At 38.9% G+C, this 20,047-nt stretch overlaps 1 protein-coding gene and 1 pseudogene across 1 annotated transcript in view; both read right to left on the reverse strand.

The window, feature by feature from the left end:
• The window catches only part of OXCT1 (3-oxoacid CoA-transferase 1), a 115,959-nt gene extending 110,537 nt beyond the window's left edge, over positions 1 to 5,422 (reverse strand). Inside the window, exon 1 of the mRNA XM_019748541.3 lies at positions 5,189 to 5,422. Coding sequence (XP_019604100.3) covers positions 5,189 to 5,266 — 78 coding nt within the window. The 5' untranslated portion in view covers positions 5,267 to 5,422. The remainder of the gene's footprint in view (positions 1 to 5,188) is intronic.
• A 13,669-nt stretch (positions 5,423 to 19,091) lies between these two features.
• On the reverse strand, positions 19,092 to 19,679 carry LOC148758467 (small ubiquitin-related modifier 2 pseudogene; annotated as a pseudogene).
• Positions 19,680 to 20,047: the final 368 nt, after the last annotated feature.

Here is a 20,047-nt window from a genome sequence, read left to right on the forward strand (position 1 = left end):
TGCTTAAGCTAATAATTGGTGTCTCCATTACAAACAAAAATTACTGAGACACTTGCCCCTCACACCCCACCCCACCCCCGCAAAAGTACCTCAGAAGCGTTTTAGAAAAGACCCAAGTGTTCCACATTTGCCCAGATAACCAAAAGGTTAAAAGCAAGAAAAGTGACCCATGTTTCCAGGGAATGTGAGAAGAGCTTAAGATAATGAAAAATTTACAGGCACTCAACTTTTGTTTTTCATTTTCCATACATTCAGTTAACAATATTTGCGTTCATTTATTATCTATTTATTATATTAACATTTGCTATCTATTGGTTAAGAAACCAAGTGTGGCATAAGGGGCCACACTCCCTGCTTCTGGGAATCCAGGGATATGCACTGCCATCACCTTCTAAGATTAGGCAGGGAGGCGGGGGATTGTGTCCCTAAAAATATCTACCTTTTCCCCTTAGATAACTGGTTTCAAAGCACAGCTCTAATCTGCTCATAAATTGGCCTCTAACTTCTAATATATTTTAAATCCTAAAACAAGGATATGAAAAGACCCAAACAAACAAATAACTTTCAAGTTTGCAGAAGTTACCTAAAACAACAAAAAGCAATGAATTGTACAATTTTGACATCTGTTTATTCTGGGAATATATCTTTTTTTCACCGAGGTCATCTTTTACTTTCACTTAATGTATCTTGTTTTGTTTTTCCACTCTCCTACCTTCTGCAAATTTCATTTTATTGTTGCCACTAGTTTCTATTACTACTGGAAAAGAAAAATAATGTTTCAGTAGTAACATGTAAAAAAAAAATCAAAATTCTTAGTGTAAAATGTTTTCTATGTAACCTATTTCTCCTTTTAAAGTCCTCTCCGTAAGATTAAGTTAAACTTTGTCTACAAATACCCTTTGTCTTCTACTTCAAACTCTTGCACTTAACCATTGAGACATGATTCCACTGTTGAGCCTAAATTTTATGTCATGACTTTCTAGTCCAGAGTCTCCTTCCCTTCTAACCACTTCTACCATTACTTCTTTCACTTAAATTTCTTTCTCTTGTCATTCAACACTCCAAAACTTAATGAAAATGCACTTCATTTTGAAGATCTCTCAGGGAAAACCACAAAGCACACTGCTTTTTCATTTTAAAATAAATTTTATCTTAATGATATGGAACTATACCCCCAGGTGACATTTACCTTGTCACCTTAGAGATAAATAAATCAGGACACCAGAAGATTGATAGTGCCCCCTTCGGTATGGGAGGAGAGGCGTGGAGAAAGGTAAAGAGAACCATATTAGAAGGAAAAGTCAGCAATATGTGGGTAGATACACACACTTACAGCTTTGCAAGGAAGAGCATGGCATCACTGCCAAGAGGAGGTAGTGACGTGTTGAAATGCGTTAGCTGCGTAGGAGAGGAAAAATAATTTTATTTCTATTCTTCTAAGTTCTTCTGGCTGGTCTATTAATCAAGTTAACCTGAGACAGAATAACAGGAAGAAATGACCAAATTTATTATGTACATTTGAGGGTTCCATAAGAATATGGGAACCCAGGAAAAATTGGACAGTTGAGGCTTACATGCCACCTTGAGCTAAAGAGAAGGGGGAGGGTAGTGATTGTGGTTTGGGAAGTCAAGGCAATTGACATGTTGATGGAAAAGCAAATGTTTGGTAAATAAATGTTTGCTAAGCCTTCTTTAATGATGAGACACAGAGAAGATTTTGATCAAACTGGCCTTGCTAATTCCCTGTCTATCACAAACTAGTTCATACTGAAATATACTTATCTACGACAATAGCTCCCTTCTTGAAACAGTTCCTCTATCTAAATTCTTTCAGGCAGTTGGGGTGGGAGGAGGTCAAAGTTTTTTCCTGAGTCCTTTCTTGAAAATAACCAGTTTAAAATAATCAATATCCTAAAAAAAGTATATTTTGGGGTGGCAAACTCTGCTTCCCCTCAGCTATCCCGCACTGGATCAGAATCTACCAAAGGTGGAAAGTTCATCTTAAACTAAACACTACCAGTTACACACTTGTGACATGAGTAAATCATGAGGTGCTCGCAGGGAGTTAATGACAATTGTCTATAGCAGTGGCATACTTTGTTTTTGAGGGGACATACGTGTACATGTTCTCTCCCGACGTTGGTGCGAGGCCCAGCACGCTAAAGGAGCACAAATGAAGGACTGATGCATCTGCCTGGCACCTCAGAAAGCTTGAGGGGTTCTCCAAGAGTTAAATTACTAATGAGGATGGGGAATCCAGAAAGAGAGAGCTGCCTGAGTAAAGGTACAAAGAGCTGAGAGGCTCAGTGTGTTCAGGACATGCGTGACCAGGTCCCATGGAGAGGGGCTCATGAAGAACAGGCTGGAGATGGAGACTGAGGCAGGTTGGACGAGGCGTTAAAGACCACATTAAAGAGTTTCAACTTCATCCTTCAATGACAAAGGAACAGCAAAGCTTTTGAAACAGAGATGTCACAACTCTCATTTAAAAGCCTGAATCAATCCATTTGTTCCAAAATATCTATTTTGTATAAATGTAGTAAATAATGAGGAAGCTGGGTTAAATCAAAGAAAACCACAGGGGCAGAGTTCCTGCTCTGATGAAACTCCCAAAGTAGCAAGGATAATAATGACTAAATAATTACAAAATTATTACACATGACACGAGTGATCAACTGGAGGGAGAGAAAGGAGGACAGGAGAGAATGGTTCCAAACTTACACACTGGATGGATACTGGTGCTGGTTAACCATAATGAAAAAATGCAAAACAAGGGAGGGAAAAGCCACTTTATGGCTGGTTCATTTGGGGTCAGAAAGAGCCTGAACTCCAAGTGGAGTCGACTAGTAAGTTATACTAGGACTGCAGCTCAGGAGAATCTGGGGTTTGAGAAAGATCTGGAAAAGACAGTTTCAAGGAAGAGCGGTAGATAAAGTGTTAATGGTAGTTTTATTTTTTTCCCCAGTAATAACTTTCTATAGTGAATGGAAAATAGTACTAAATGTTTCCTCCAAAATAGCATGGAGGAAGGAAGATACCTTCAGAGAGCCTATTCTAATCTAAATTTATGCCAATGGTTCTGAAAGTGCAGTCCTCAGACCAATAGTATTAACATCACCTAGGAACTTTCTTAATGCAAATTGGGGGCCTCACCCAGAACCTACTAAATCAGAAACCCTGAGGGTGGACCCAGTAATCACTTTGATAAAGCAGCAGGTAATTCTGATGCACACTCAAGTTTGAGAAACTTGACTATCATAAAAAGCAAACAAACAAACAAAAAACCTATCCATTTTACCTGTTGGTTATGTTTAGCAGAAAAATTCTCAAGGTTACTACTTAAGTTTGCTTACAAGGTTGGCTCATCCATGTATTAAACAAGTGTTGAGTGTCTCTTCTAGGCAGGGTAGGGTGAAATGTTGCGAAACATAGAGAATAGGCATACAGTATGGTCCCTAACAAGAAACTTTCATCTGGTGAAGAAGACAATGTACACATTTGAAAAGTTAAACAAGTACACAAGTGCTACAGTTTAACTGAAGTAGGAGGTGAGAATTTAGGGGCTAGATAAGCAGTAAAAGCACTAAATGCCAAACCCTGCGGGAACACTGGAAAGAACGCCCTGGAGCCATGATAATCAAACCTGAAAAGTAAGAGTTTGAAGCTTGATAGAAACGTTCAAAGAAATACAGCAAAACCCATTAATTTGTACCTGCCCTATCTAAGAAGAGATTTGCTGGGCTTGGGAATGGTTTAATGATATACTTAAAGGTGGGAAAATGAGTAAATTACACTGAGGTAAATAACTAACTACCAAAAGAGGGAATGTTATTGACCTTGGCCCAAGGGTATCTCCCTGTCCTGGTTTGCCTTCGTTTCAGTACCCGCAGCAACCTAACTGAAGGTCAAGTTCCCTTTTAATGCTTTATACATCCCAAGCTATCTACAATGATCAAAATGCTTCCTAAGAATCATTTAGGAGTAAACTGTTCCAGTTCTAAATCATCCCCTAGCACTTACCTACGGGGCTTTTAGTGGCCTCTCCGCACTTACTGCTCTCAGATATTGGATGTGGGAAAAATAGAAGAGCAACGGGACAGGACAGTTCTCTGTCAGTAGGCAAGGTGTGCAAGGCATGCTTTCAAACTCAGATTTATTATTCAATATGCTACTAAGTAAAGACATCACTTTTCGGTTACCCTTCCAAGAAAGAGGCTCCAGGGATTGCAAGGTAGCGGAGGTAAGCCACCGTCCTGGCCCTAGCACTCTGGTGCAGTACTCGCCTCCGAGGACTACGGACTGGAACGCCACCTGAGCGTGGGCTCCAGGCAAAGAAGGAGCACGGGGGGGAAAAATCCACATCAACCAACAATCGCGACGAGAGCTCCTCGGGATACCACTCGGGAAAGTTGGCAGTAAAGGCGGGACAAGGTTTTCAAACGGCTTTGAAAACGGAAATCCTATAACCCGGATTTCCTGGGGGGGCTCGGGAGAAGGGACGGTGACGTCCAAAGACGGCGCACGGGCAGCGGCCAGACCTTGACCGACTTCTCCGCTTGGCAGGAACGACGCCCGTGCAAGCGTCCCAGTCCCGGTTCCCTTTCCCACAGCCGCGGGCGGCACAGCCATATAGGGAGAAGAAAGTGGGGCATGGCCTTCCACCGCCGTCACGCCAAGCATCCGCCCCCTTGGTGATGAAGCCGCGCAGAGACCTAGCTAACTCGACGGTGGGTTCTGGGCCTCTAGAGGCGCCCCTGCCTCGAGATCCCCAGAGCCGGGCGCAAACCCCTGCTGCCGTCACCTCTGCCCCTCCTTAAACTGGTGCGTCTCTCACGCCCCATTCCGGCCGCCAGAGCCCCATCCCGGAGGCTGCCCGCGGAGCGGAGATGCACGCCCGCAGGACGCGCGAGCTCAGAAGGGCGCCGGGCTGTCGCCCCTTCTCAGCCTCGCGCGCGCTCCGTTGCCTCGGCTCGCGCCATCCTGGAAGCAGGTGCAGAACCAAGCGACGGCGGTGACCCGAAGGAGGCGCGAGGCAAGGAAGGCGTCAGAGCATCTCAGTGCCCGGCTTACGGCGCCACAGATGCCAACTCCCAGGCTGGGGAGGGCGGTGCCCGCAGAGGAGAAAACGCAGGCAGCACAAGGGGTTTCGTCTGCATTCCTCCGGCGTCCTCCTCACCCGCACTTTTACCTTTGACCACGGGCCCCCAGAGCCGCGGGCGGGGGCGCAGAACCTCTGCCAGGACGAAAGGAGTTTGACAGCCGCCATGTTGGGGACCCTGCGGCCGGACTGAAGCGCGCGTGAGTGTGTCAGTGAGCGCTGCTGCCGCGTCACTGTAAAGGGAGGGAAAGAAAAGCGCGCGGGGGGCGGGGTGGAGGCTCGACCAGTGACGTCCTTGGGGCCTCCGTCGCTGCGCGCCCGCGGCACCCTGAGACTGGAAGGGCAACCGACTGGGTCTTTTTCCGGGTCTGGCGAGTTCCAGGGAGCTTTGTTGGAGAGCGCTTGCCATCCTAGTCTCTTGGTCAGCCCTTTATCTTTCAGGGGGCTCGGGTGTCTGCTTTCCCCAAGGTCCGGGATAAGTATTGGCCTAAGCGTTCGGGAGGCTCAAGAGGGTCTCTTGCAGGGCTTGTGCTTTTCCAACGCAGTGCCTGGCACGGGTGTCATAAGCTTTACATGAGATAATTCATGCAAAGCTTCTGGCTCCATTATAAACAAATAAATTTAGGCATTATTCTAAGTATATTCAAGTTGCAGTGGCAGATTGGCAAGGCACGTACATTCTCGCAAAGCCTTTTGACCAACTCCTTGACGTGAGCCAAGTTTGATTTCTTCAGGACCATCTATGTACTTAGAATGGAAACTCAATAAACGTTTTATTTAACCGCTGACCAAGTTTTGAGAATATGGCTTAGTTTTGAGCCAAAGCTAAGCAAACAAGATAATTAAATGAGACTTCGCTTCCTTATTGCGCACAAAAGCAGTGATCAATCACAGTCCAATTTAAAGTCGGTCTATAAAAGCACTTCCATGGTATTCTTTTAACTCGGAACACTTTTCCCCGTATAAATATTATAATTTTAATCAAAATCAGTAAGAGAACAGATGACCTAGGTAGACTATCCAATTGCAAAAAAGAAAAAATAATAGTAATGTTCTGTATTTTCAACACATTTTAAGAAGTTGGGTAGAAGGGAAATTCAGGTATTAGAACTGAAGTTCCATTACTAGTCCTAATGCAGCATGTAACAGCTGTTGTGTAGCTTTCATAATGTGCAAAAGCTGACATTCACAATTGGATCTGCTTTTCCACTTCTGCCCTTCCAGAGGACTCATGAAATGGAAAACAGCATTGGCAACTTTGTCTAACTGGTCATATGACTCACTTTTCTTGAGTGATCTCATGCTGCTGCTCCAGGTTGGGAAAAAACATACATTTTAAGTCACGCTTCTGTGTGACTCTAAATCTCAGGGGGTAAAAAATTAGCCTCATTAGTCTGTACTAATCAACTTCAAAACATACTGTACAGTTTTTTGATGGCTCTATGACTTAATTTTGTACTTTAAAAGTAAAATATGAATATCTTTAACTTAAATTACAGAGAAGTTCTTCCATACAGATTTCCTGTCTGGTTCCACAAAGCCGTTTTAATTTCAATCTGTGTAAAAGCCTACTTCAAAAAAAACACCGAATTTTTGTGAACTGGTAAGAATAGCTCCTCCTTGCTTTGAAGGGCAATTTGTGGCAATGTACATGTTCTGGAAACTTTTCTTTGTGTAATCTTATAGAGCTTAACTTCCACACTCTTAAAAATTGGGAGCATTGACTTGAATTCAAAGGTTTAAACAAAAGGTCTGATTCCAGTTTATGTTGTACTATTATGTATATTATATATGATATACATAATAATATGTATAATATATATAACGTGTATGTAAATATATATAATATAGAGCTATCCCTTTCTATCAAATGAATGCAGACAATGTATCATAGTAAGATTGTAAATTCTCCTAAAATATGATGCAATAGCATCATCTCTCTTTATGGAAATACAGAACATCCCAACTTCATAGTTGGTGGAGTATTCCTGCAGGTTGATGATAAGGGTATTTGAAGCTTTGCTCTTCAAATGTCGTTTGACCGGTTTAACTCGTAATAGGAGTTTTTAAGTAGGTCATTTGCGTCAATAAGAAAAAGTATGCATTCTTCATTTCATACAATGGTCCTTTAATCTATGAAAAACAAATTCCTTCACACAAACAATTTTTCTCTAGTGGATTTGAAAGACATAAATTTGAAATTTTACATAAAGCGGTAAATTTAAGGATTGTTTATAATGCAAGTCATCATCCCTTAATTTATGTTTTTTGTAAGCTTGTTACCATAACCCACCTGAACTTCGTTTCTTTAGCATGCATTCTGCTTTAATCCAAGCTTGCTTTGTTTATGCTGATAGAACTATAATTCACTTGCATTCTTTCCCCACACCCTCCTATCTGTACTTATGTTGTATGTCCCCTGCTTTTAATCATTCAGCTGTTAGGACATTGGGTTCTGGTCAACATCACAGTCACTTAAGAATAAAGCTGCAGGTCTATCAACCGTAACTAGGATAGAATAACTAGACCTCAAACAATGAGTAAGGGTTTAATACAACAAAGCTAACACCTCGGCCTCAGTTACATTTCGGCTCCAGACTCATGAGGGCAGAACAATCTCACAGACCGCATCCCCTGGAAACCTGACCCAACTGTGCTATGACCGATACCAGGACCTGAAGCCATGATCAATTGCTCCCTGCCTTAACGGGGACGGATCAGTAGCTCCTCGGTCCTCAGCTCCTGTAGCAGCCATGATGAATGATATTTCCCCGTATATAACCTAGCCACTAGAAGCCATCGGGAAGCCAAGTATTTGACAGCACTGGCTCATCTGTGTCTCTGGACTTGGCGCCAACTCCTTAAATAAACCTTTGCTTTCTTTGCTGCAAACTCCTGCTTCTGTTTTGTTTGGCCTGGATGTGCGCAGGCAAGCAGATTCCTCTCATTCTGCGGTAACATTATTTTCATAAGTTATTTGAAGCAGTGCCTTGTATTAACTAATCTGTTCTTAATTTTTGTTCAGTAGATAAAAAATGAATTGTAAATGTAGTTTTGTCAGAAAAAAAAAGTAAAATAAATGCATGAGATAGTCAGAGATGACTCAACTCCTGGAATGAAAATGAAAATTATGTTAATGTTCTAAAGAAACTTAAAGGAGCAAAACACACCAGAGTGATCTTGTATGTATTCAAGTCTGATCTTATACTTATGCTTAAAAACTCTCAATGGTTTTCCCCACTGCCTTTAAGATCTTAACTTAACTTGGCATAGAAGGGGGTCATCTTTTCTGGTTTTCCTCTTCCCTGCACATCACCTTTATATTCCAATCTATATTTGGAATCCCCAGTTTCACTCATTCTGCCCTAGTGCAAGACTTCAGTTTCAGTTTCTTTCACCTGGATTACTACAGTTGCTTCCTAAATGAACTTTCTCCATCAAAGTTAACCGCTTTTTAAATTATTTCAAATACAGATCAGGTCTTCTCACATGCTTCCTTAAAACTCTTCAAGAAATCCTGATGGGCTACAAGTTAAAATCCCTCATCTGATTATAGCCAAGATCTTTCTCATCCAGGCTCAGCAAACCATCTAACCGTAAGGGGCTCTACTTCGGCAATTCCACAAATATTACATTTTGAAATCAAATTTTAAATTATAGTTTAGCTGTCAACTCTAACAAAGCAGTAGCATGTACACATAATTGTGGTGTATCTCTGATTTTAACATATTAAAGATGACCAGATTATACAATTAGTAAGAAGACCTCAGAATAATATATGACAAATGTAGCCTTTTTAATCAGTAGGAAAAGATGAACTAGTTCCTAGGTTGCAGTTATTACAATTTGCTGTAAATTTAGAAAAAAAATAATAGATCTTTATATCTGAGGATATACATATATATATAAAATACAACCCAGGTTGATTGAATTACTACATATATTTTAAAAATCTATTATGCCACCACTAAAAAATAAGTTTAAGTGTGTGTGGAAATGTTTAGGATAATTGTAAAATGCAGAATTTAAATTGTATTATATAATGACCACAGATGTGTGGTATACATTTTTACATAAGGTTAAAAACTGAAAAGGACCACCCAAACAATGAGAAAAAAAATATGATGAGGGTAGTACTTTGGGAATTTTCTCTCAGTGTTTAAAATATTGTACAACTTTTAATTAACTTTTAAAAGCACTATACATACAGTTTTAGTGTGAGACTTTAAAATACACATTTCAGGATCTCAGAAATATTTCCACTTGTGTTCACTGTAGCATTATTCACAATAGCCAACATGTGGAAGCAACCTAAATGTCTATCCATGGATGAATGGATTAGTAAAATGTGGTATTGTCATGCCTTACAAAAGAAGGAAATCCTGCCATATGTTAACTTGAATGAACCTTGAGAGTATTATGCCAAGTGCAATAAACTAGTCACAGAAGGATAAATACTGTATGATTCCACTTATATGAGGTATCTAAAATAGTCAAAAGAAGCAGAGAGAAGAATGGTGGTTGCCAGGGACTCAGGGGAGGGGGAAAATGGAGAGTTGCTGTTCAGCAGGTAGAAAGTTTCAGTTACACACGATGAGTAAGTTCTAGAGATCTGCTATACAACACTGTACCTATAGTTAATAATAGTGTATTGTACAGTTAAAAATGTATTAAGAGTGTAGCCCTCATGTTAAATGGTCTTACCACAAAATATATACAAATACATATTTTATATATAAAAATGCATTTACATATTTTATAGAAATATAAAATAGTTTTCCTCCATTCTCAACCTGGGAATCCAGGGGAAGGTTTCAGGAAACTAGATGTTGTGTTTGACATCACACACTAATATTTCCTTTGGCTGCTCAGAATGGTATAACATTAATAATTTCCTAATATATATGGCACTTTTCTATAGATAAATGTAATATCTCCCCATTTGTAAATCACTTATGGACGGCAGCTAGTGCTCTTGCACTGTGACTAGAAACACTGCTACTCTCCAGCCATTTCTCCGCTTGTGGGTTTCTACTTACCTCAGGCTTGCCCTGCAGGTAAGTAGTGGTCTACGGACTTTTTTGTTTATTTGTAATCTACCTGAATAAATTTTAAAATTGTACTCTACATATGCATACATGCATATTCATGAGTGTGTGTTTATTTATAAATTAAAGTGATTTTTATAACACAAAAATATAGTTTAATGTGTCAATAGAGGATTGTTCTATAGAAGTATTCTACATCATTAGTCTACGTACTAATTAGTCTATGGACTAATCATTAAGTGCTTCATTCCATGTGGCACTGTTAAGGGGTAGGGATTCGGTTGTGAATAAGACAGACAGACATGGTCCCAGACTTCATGGAGTTTACCTTTTATCAAGAGATTAAGATTTCAACAAGAATGCATCCGTGCTTGTGCAGGGTATTGTCAGTGAAAACTACACTGTTGTGAGACTGTAATCGACTGGCATAAGGGGGAGAAGGGTGTCAAGGGAGACTGGGAATTGTCTCTAAATTAGAACCTCAAGGAGCAGCAGAAGTTAGCTAGTTGAAGTGCCATAGAGAACGCAGTGTGTACAAAGCCCTGGTAGGTATGAGAAGATCCAGCATGAGTAAAGATGGACAGGAGACACACTGTGTGGGACCTTGAAAAGGGTGCTAAGAATTGGTCCTTTTTCTAGAAGCAAAAAGAGGCCATTGAAGATTTGAACCAGAGGGTAAATTGATCAGATATGAACTTTGGGGGTGTCTTTCCACAGGACCTGAAAGCTACTCTTTTGAAATGTAATTTGTCAGGAAGGATGGGGCCACTTACTGTCTCCCAGTTTCAGTGGGAGGAAGAAATCCTAACTTAGTTACTTGCCAGCCACCAGACACAGCTGGCCTAATCATGTGTACACAACCCTCCGTAATGTTTCACTTGCCTGACGGTACTTTAGTCCCCACTCACTCCTCCCTACTCCTTCGTTCTTCCATCGAAACACCCAGTCACCTCTGTACACACTGGAAAGGAGCTCAGCTCTTTCGCCTACTGTCAGTAGCTACTGAAGAAAATCTGTTTTCAATACTTTAACTAATGTCCACCTTTGTTTTTCTTTGACATTGGCACTAAAGGAACAGAATTTTCCATATAGATCCAATGTCATTAGAGGCTTAGCAAACTAAATGTAATTTCTGTAAATATGCTTTAAAGGCAGTTTGTACATAGGGATGTAAAAGAAATAGGAAGAATTAACACTTCCTAAATAAATATGAAGAATGAACAGACTCTACATAAACAACATGGATTTGGCATGGGGTTATTATATAAACTATTCTAATGGAGTAGAATAGAGTTCAAAATCTGCAATTCATAGGCATATAAATTTAACAATGACAAACATGGTCTTTTTAATCAGTAGAAAAAGATGAATTAGTCCATAAATTGGGGTTAGGACAATTTCTGGTAAATTCAGAAAAAATAATAGATCTCTATATCTCAGGGTATATATAAAATACAACTAGGGCAGAGGAACATTCATTAAAGATTGGTTGGGTTTTGTAGAGTGAAAGGATAGGGAACTACTCATTCAGGTCATCAATCCTGTGACGCAGGCTATCAAGAGGAAAGAGGCCAGAAGGAAACCAAAGGATTGAGAGAAAATTTCACCAAGGGTTGTTCTAGCTCAAAGATCTGTTATGGTGTGAGAGCACGAGAAAACTGGAAAGGATTTGTGAGATACAGTTTTGGAGTTTAAATCTTCTGAGATCCACAGCCCTGATTGCTGGTCTGCCAGGATGTTCTGCTATTTTAGGAGTTATGGCAGGGTTTAGGGTGAAGGTAAATGATGTAAAATCAAGATTCAGTGTCTTTACTGAATGTGAGAGAGGGATCCAGAGGGAGAGGGGAAGAGAGGTACGGTTAGGGAGCTTGACTTGAAGCAGATGAGTATTAAATAGTCAAGTGTCCACTGAAATAAAAATATGGAAATTTTGAAGAGATGGGGATATTTATTAACATTGGGCCAAGAGTTTCAGGGTGAACAGTGAACAAGTGGGAAGGAGGTGATTGTTCCAAAGAATCTTGGGAGACAAATTTCAGGATATTGAGATGAGGGCATGAAAGCAGACTAAGAGATTTTAAGACTTTCCTTCCCTAAAAACCGTAGGGCTAAGAAATATGGTTACAAGTGACTAACCTCAAATGACTTAACCCCAAATGACTTAAAAAATTGCTCTGAACCAGGAAAAGTAAACTGTCTTTATCAGAGCCAGTTGAGAATTCTAGCCAATAAAGTCAAAGGGAGAGGACTTTCTGGATTGAGTACAAGAAATGAAAGTGTAATAAATTTTGGCAGCTCTTTGATATTGAATTTTATTGTCTGTTAGTTTTTATGATAAACTGAAAAAAAACTAAAGCTGATAAACCTTGTGCCTGGCCAAAGTACATGAAAATAATTTTAATCTCTAAAGTTAATTTAAACAACATTATACAATGGGGTAGAGAGAAATTTTAACAGATTAAGTATTTAGAAATTAAATGATGGATTTTTCTTATTAACAGGCACAAAGTAATTTTCTTGGGCTTTAACTTTGTGCTAAAGTAATGACCAATTCTTGCTGATTTTACCTTTTAAATATCTTATCATGCCTGCCCCTCCCCCGGCCCCCCACCCATTCTCATACCCTTGTTTAGGCAATCACTCTCTCTCCTGGATTACTGTCACAGCCTCCAAACCAGTCTTGCTCCCTCCAGACTTAAACCTCCCAAATTCATCCTCTTTATCACCAGGACATCCTTTGGAAATCTAACCATGTCATTACCCTGCTGAAAACCATTCTGAGTCTCTCCATTCTCTAAAGCAGACAGTTCAGAATCCTTATCAGGGCATCTCAAGGGCTCCATACTGTGTCTGCCAACTTGTCCAGTTTCATTGTTTTGTTCAGTGCGGCTAGTAGGTTACCGTCTAATCAAATCCAGCACACAGCATATTCTGGTTTTTAAAAGAGGAACCCACCATTTTCTAAAAATTACTAGATATCCATATAAAATACATGCCTGTTCTGTGCTTGAAAAAATTCAGGTCTAGTCTCAGAGTAATGAATCTTAAAGGAAGAGGAGTCGAGATTTAGGCATGGCTCTTCCACTGTTAACCACTGTGTTATTTTTGGAATTCTATAAGATTATGTTAGTGCCTCAGCCTTTGAATTGGTGGGTAGATTTTTCTATGGACTGAGATTTAGGTGCTTGGCATTTTTAAAGCAGCTTTATTGAAATATAATTCACATGCCATGTAATTTATTCATTTAAACTGTGCATTTTCAGGATATTCAGGCAACCATCACAACAGTCAATTTTAGAACATTTTCATCATCTCAAAAAGAGCTGTCACCCCCAAGTCCCTTATCCATTCCAACCCGTAGCACCCATTAATCTGCTTTCTGTCTGTATTGGTATGGGTATCTTGAGCATTTAATAAAATGGAATAATGTAATATGTGGTCTTTTGTATCTGGTTTATTTCACATAGCATAATGTTTTAAGGTTTATTTATGTTCTAGCATGTGTCAATACTTCATTTCTTTTTATGGCTGAATAAGTTTCCATTGTGTGGTTATCCCATATTGCGTTTATCAGTTGGTAGACATTTAGGTTGTTTCTACCTTTTGGTATTATAAGTAATGCTGTTATGAACATTTGTGCAAAAAATTTTGTATGGACATATATTTGGATATCTCTTGGGTATATAGCTAAGAATGGAATTGCTGGCTCATGTGGTTACTCTATGTTTAACTTTTTGAGGAATTACCAAACTGTTTTTCAAAATGATTGCATCATTTTACATTCACACCAGCAATGGACTAGAGTTCCAATTGCTCCACATCTTTACTAACACTTTGTATAATCTGTGTACACACACACACACACACACACACACACACACACACACGATGCCAAAAAATGTATACACATTTTAGGAAAGGAAAACTATTAAAATTGTAATAATATATACCGATAACAAAAGATGAATACAAGTCATGTTTGACTTCTACAGTTATAAGAGGTGCTCAAAGTAGTTACCATCAGCGTCCAGATATTTCTGATTACGGAGAACTACTGCTTGAGCAATGTTGACCACAGTGTTCACTTGTATACCTTTTTTTGGCCAAATGTGTGTGTGTGTGTATATATATCTCCTACTGGGTGTGACACACACACACATCCTAGTGGGTGTGAAGTGTTTTTGATTTGCATTTCTCTAATGACTAATGATGTTGAGCATCATTTCATGTGTATTTGACGATCTTTATTTCTTCTATGAAGAAATGCTTATTCAAATTCTTTGCCTATTTTAAAAATTGGATTATGTATCTTTTAATTATTTAGTTGTAAGAATTCCTTATATATTTTGGATACTAGTCTTTTATCAGATATATATTTTGCAAATCTTTTCTGCCATTCTGTGATTTGCCTTTTCACTTTCTTGATAGTGTACACTGAAGCACTAAAGATTTTAATTTTGATGAAGTCCAATTTATCTATTTTTTTTCTTTTGTTGCTTTTTTGTTTTTTGGTGTCATATCTAAGAAACCATTTTGGCTATTATTTCTTCAGATATTCTTTCTGTCCCTTCTCTCTCCCCTCGCCTTCTGGGATCCCACTATGCTTATGTTAGTATGCTTGATGGTGTCTCATTAGATGCCTGAGGCTCTGTCCATTTTTTCCTTCACTATTTTCTTCTGTTCTGTATGCTGGATAATATTATTTTACCTATCTTCAAATTTTCTGCTGCTGCTTTTTCTGGCTCAATTTTTCTGTTGTGCTCCTCTAGTGAATTTTTCATTTTAGTTGTATTTTTCAGCTCCAGAGTTTCTGTTTGGCTCTTTTGTTAAATAATTTCTGTCCTTTTACTGAGATTATTTATTTGGTGAGATGTTATTCTTATATTTTCCTTTAGCTCTTCAGAGACTAATTCCTTTTGTTCTTTAAACATTTTTCAAATAACTGATTTAAAGCCTTTGTCTAATAAGTGTGATGCCTAGCCTTCCTTAGGGACAATTTAGATTCAACCACTTTTTTTTCCCCCTTTTTGTGGACCATACTTTCCTTTTTCATTGTATGTTTCATAATCCTTTGTTGGAAACTAGACATTCTAAGTAATACAATGTAGTAACTCTGGAAATCAGAAGCCTCTTTCTTCAGGGTTTGTTGTTGTTTACTATTGTTTGTTTGTTTGTTTGTTTACTGGTATCACTGAACTAATTCTGTAAAGTCTGTATTTTTCATCATTGTTGACCACTGAAGTCTCTGCTTGTTCAGCTAGTGCTTAGGTAATGACTGGAAAGCAATGTCCTTAAATGCTTTGAACAAATAGATCTCCAAGAATTTGCCTAGAAACTGTGTGTGCCGAGCACACCTTCAATGCTTCAGTATGTCATTTACACCTCTGTCTTAGCCTTCACTTCCTGCTCACACAGAACTTCAAGGTCAGCCAGAGGTGAGAAATTAGGGTCTCCTCGCATCTTTCCTGAGCATGGGCAGAGTCCTACATGTGTGCATGGCCTTCTTGACTCCCAGAATATGTTGTAATTTTTCATAGTCCCCTAGGGACATTTCATTCCCAGCTTTTCCTTTGATGTTTTTGGTCAGCTTCTTGTTTGCCCAACTGTTATCACCACCTCAGGCAGCTCCAAAGTAAGACAATTAGTGATAATTATTTTCAACAGATACTCTGGGGGGGAAGGCTATTTGTAGTGAATGAGATTCTGAGTAAAGTCAGATAAAGAGAAGCCCTGCAGGTTGGTATTCCCAGGGAACTTCCAGACAGGTCAGATAATGATAGATGTCTAGGGATGGGGATTTGAGGAGCTTTAAATCCATTCCACGCCCTCCAGTGGCTGGAGGTTTTCACAGCTACCATGATTATCAAGCTGTTGGTTTTAAGGCTACTGCATAGCTGGAGAGAGGGAAACAGGAATAGAACAAGTTAAAACACCACAAAGCTTACAGTTTTTTAAGAAGATGCAAACATTAGTACATAAAACTTTCTCAGTAATTTTTGGAGCCAGTTTTACAACACACTACAAGGAACTCAATTTTATTCAAGAATTTGTTACTAATTCTGGAGAAACATAATTTGAATTTCAAGCCCTGTTCTCTTGGCATCCCTAAGTGCCCTGATTGTACCACTTTGTACAAAGGTTGGTGCTTATACAGAAGTGTGAAAATTGTAGCACACACATGGCTTGAGCAAAAGGCTTTATGAGGAGTTTGGGAAAGTCTGGTGTTCAGCCAATTTGAAAGAATTCATATATCAGGACTAGATACTCATTAGCTAATTTCAGTTTAACCAGACAAGACTGGCTGAGCCTGACAGAATCAAAGGAAATACAGCAGGAGAGATTGAGAAAGGATGATCAAGGAAAAGTAACAGGTAAGAGTGATTTTGGTATATTTTGGTATTTTAAAGTTTATGTAAACTGCACTCATGAGTATAAAATGCACTAATTAACTCATGAAATTTCTATACTCAACCATAGCACTGAGTATTCTCTTGTAGGTAAAAGAAACAAAGGAAAACAAGAAAAAGACAGAAGTGTTAGAAACACACTGAACTAAGGTGAACATTTATGGAAAGCGAACAGAAAAAAAAAAAATCAGTGGTTGCACTGAAGAATCTCTTGAATGTTTGACTCTAAGTGTTTATTTTTAACAAGGAAATCTTCCCTGACTCAAATGATAAACCTAGATGACTTCCAGTCATGCACAGGATCTCTCAAACTAAACCCTTATGGCTAGAAAATGGATCCCCTGATTACGTAGACCTTCAGGTATCTTTTATAAGGCTAAAAAAACTGAGAAGAGTAGTGGAACTGAGGGCAAAACATTCATGTAGAGAGAATATATGGGCCCACAACAAATATTTCAGTTGTGCCCTTTTCTATTAGCTGCATGGATAAGTAATTTTTTTTAAGTAGTTTACAAACTGCTTAAGTAAGTTTTTGAGGGAATGGAACTAAAAATTCTTTTTTTTTCTTTTGGAAAATTCTTAAAGGTTTGATTATTTTCTGAAAAGTTTAATATAAACTACTTATGGTTTTATTTAGTTCTACATCATATAGAAGACTTGGAAGGTATCAAACATAACTTTCTGCTCTTTTCTCTATTATTAGTCCCCTACCTTCATTTTAAATTTCTCCCTAATAATTTTTATTTTTTATTCTTTATTTACAGATATGATCCCTTCCCCACTCCACGCCCCACTCTGTCACTCTGCTCCTTATCAATAAGCCTTTCCTCAATTCTACTTCTTGTTTAAGCTCAGGCTGATTTTTTCCTCGCCTTCAGTGCCCAAACTGCTGAACAGTGTCGACTTCCATATAACCACAGCACGTCTCCTTGCCTTCCAGCTCCTTGGCTGTTTAACAGCAAAATGTTCTGTCTGGCAGTAGAATGAACCGTTGGCTTTTCAGACATTCTACTGAAACTGCTGAAAGGATAGTCACTAAGGATGTCCTAAGAGTTCAGAATAACCCACTGGTCTATCCTTAGTTCTCTTCTTCCAGTAGTATGTGCTTCTGGTTCTCCGTCTACATCACTGTCTGCTTCTTCAGTCTATACTAATGAGTCCAAAACTAGTCCAGACTCCTCAATTCCAGGAACTCTAAGGTATGTTTTTTAAGCTTTTATAGTATTTAATTAGCTGTACTCTGGGTTCCCATGGAACTCAATCATTTGTTTTTCCTTAAATATACTCTTCCCTTTCCTCTCTCCATTGTTTTACTTATTCAACTTTCACCCCAATCCTGTACCCCTATCTCTATCTGTGAAAATGCACATCAAGTGATGCATCAGTCATAGGAATTTGGTGAAGTTACTTTTTTACATTAAACTTTGTTTTTAGGTGATTGTAGATTCGTATGTAGTTGTGAGAAATAGTGCAGAGAGATCCCATTGCACCCTTCCCCACTTTTCCCAGTGGAACATCTTACAAAGCTATGGTATGAAATTGCAACGAGGAAGTTGACATAAATAAAACCCATGGACATTTTTCAGATTTCACCAGTTTTACATGTACTGTGTGTGTGTGTGTGTGTGTGTGTGTGTGTGTGTATTTAGGTCTATGTAATTTTACCATGTATATTCTTGTGTCCACCACCACATAAATATATAGAAGTTTCACCACGTGTTTCTCTTTTGTAACCAGAGCCACCTACCTCCCTCTACGCACATATCCTCATCCCTAACCCTGGTAACCACTAAACCACTAATCTGTTCTCCATCTCTATAATTTTGCCACTTTAAATATGTCATATAAATAGAATCATACACTATATAACTTTTGGGGTTTGTTATTTTACATTCACCGCAGTTCCTTGAGAGTCATCTGTACTGTCACATGTGTTGAGTCAGCTCTTCTTATTGCTGAGTCCATGGTACGGACATAAGTGGTAAAGTTTTAAAATGCTGTTGCAGGAAATGGAAGAAGGAACTGAATACAGATATGAGGAAAGATTGCTGACTCAGCTGAGGGTGGGGGCACTAATTGACACCAAATCCATCTGCTCTGTTGTATACTTTTTATTTTTTATTTTTTTTATTTTTATTTTTTTCATTTTAAACAAGAAGTTTATTTAAACAACAAGACGCTTGACTTAAAGGGAAAACTATCTAGGATTCATTTCTTTTAGAGTAATTTATCCCTACTTAAAGACAGATTGCCCTACATGTAACAGCTACGTACAAAAAAGTTATAAAATTGTCCTTGGTTTTACAATGATAAATGAAAAACATTAAAATTCTCCAATCGAACAAGGTATGCAAGGATTTTTATGGTGTTCTCTTTTTGTTAAACAATGAGAGCAAAATAACTTACTGGAATATAAAGATAAGAGCTGAATGAGCATGCCACTAATGGAGAAAGGGGGTATTTTCACAGAGCCAGTATTTTTCCCCATCCCATCTCCATTTGATGTCGATAAAAACATACCATTGGCCATTTAGTTAAAAAAAAAAAAAAGAAAGAAAAAAAAAAAAGCAAATGCTGTGCACATACATCCGTTACTTTATGTACAATAAAGGAATGGGGAAGGGGAAAATGAAAGAATAGAGAAAACTATACTGTAGTAGTCAGGATGTGGTGGAACCAAACTGTGGTTTTCTAATTGAGACTGTCTTGGTCAGGAGGAACAGAGTTCTGGAGTAAAGTAGCAAGTTCCCTTTTTAGTAGACACCTCCTATCTGCTGCTGAAACACATCAATTGTATCTTCATCCTCCATTTCCAACTGTGCAGGTGTGTCTGTTTCATTGATTGGCTGCCCGTCAAATCGGAATCTGATCTGCCTCATTGACAAACCCTGTCGTTCACAATACGCTTTCATTAGTTTACTAAGTGGTGTATGCCTCTTAATCTTAAATTGCACCACAGAACCATCCTGCCCCGCCACCTTCAAATTAATATGATCGTTGTTTTCAGTCTTGACTCCTTCCTTGGGCTTTTCGTCGGCCATGGCGAGCGCCGGAGTCTCCTCAGCTGCCTCTTCACAAAAGAGGTACCAGGTCCGCACCGAAGGAGCACCTGTATACTTTTTATACATCAGCCTTGATGTGTGATTAGAAAGCAGATGATTGGATGCATTAAGGTTGGGGTTTTGACCAGCAGTTTACCATTCATTCGTATTTACTATTTACTGTATGTTGGAGAATACACTGACAGTCTACATAGATCATTTAACTTTCAACACAGCCTAAAGAGTAAATAGTCATCATTATCCTCATTTGACAAATGAAGAAATTGAGGCCTAGAAATTTAAATCAATTTTCTCATTATCATATGGCAAATGTAAAAGAACAGAAAAAGTATTTGCACCCAGGTCTCTCAGTCTGAAGCCCCTATTGGTAATTATTATGATATAGAGCCTCCTCAGAGAGCCAGTGGCAGAGGAGTTGAGTTTTTGGAAAGT

Source organism: Rhinolophus sinicus, chromosome 3, assembly GCF_057876585.1.
Source record: "Rhinolophus sinicus isolate RSI-liver-muscle chromosome 3, RSI-T2T, whole genome shotgun sequence".
Taxonomy (NCBI): Eukaryota; Metazoa; Chordata; class Mammalia; order Chiroptera; family Rhinolophidae; genus Rhinolophus; species Rhinolophus sinicus.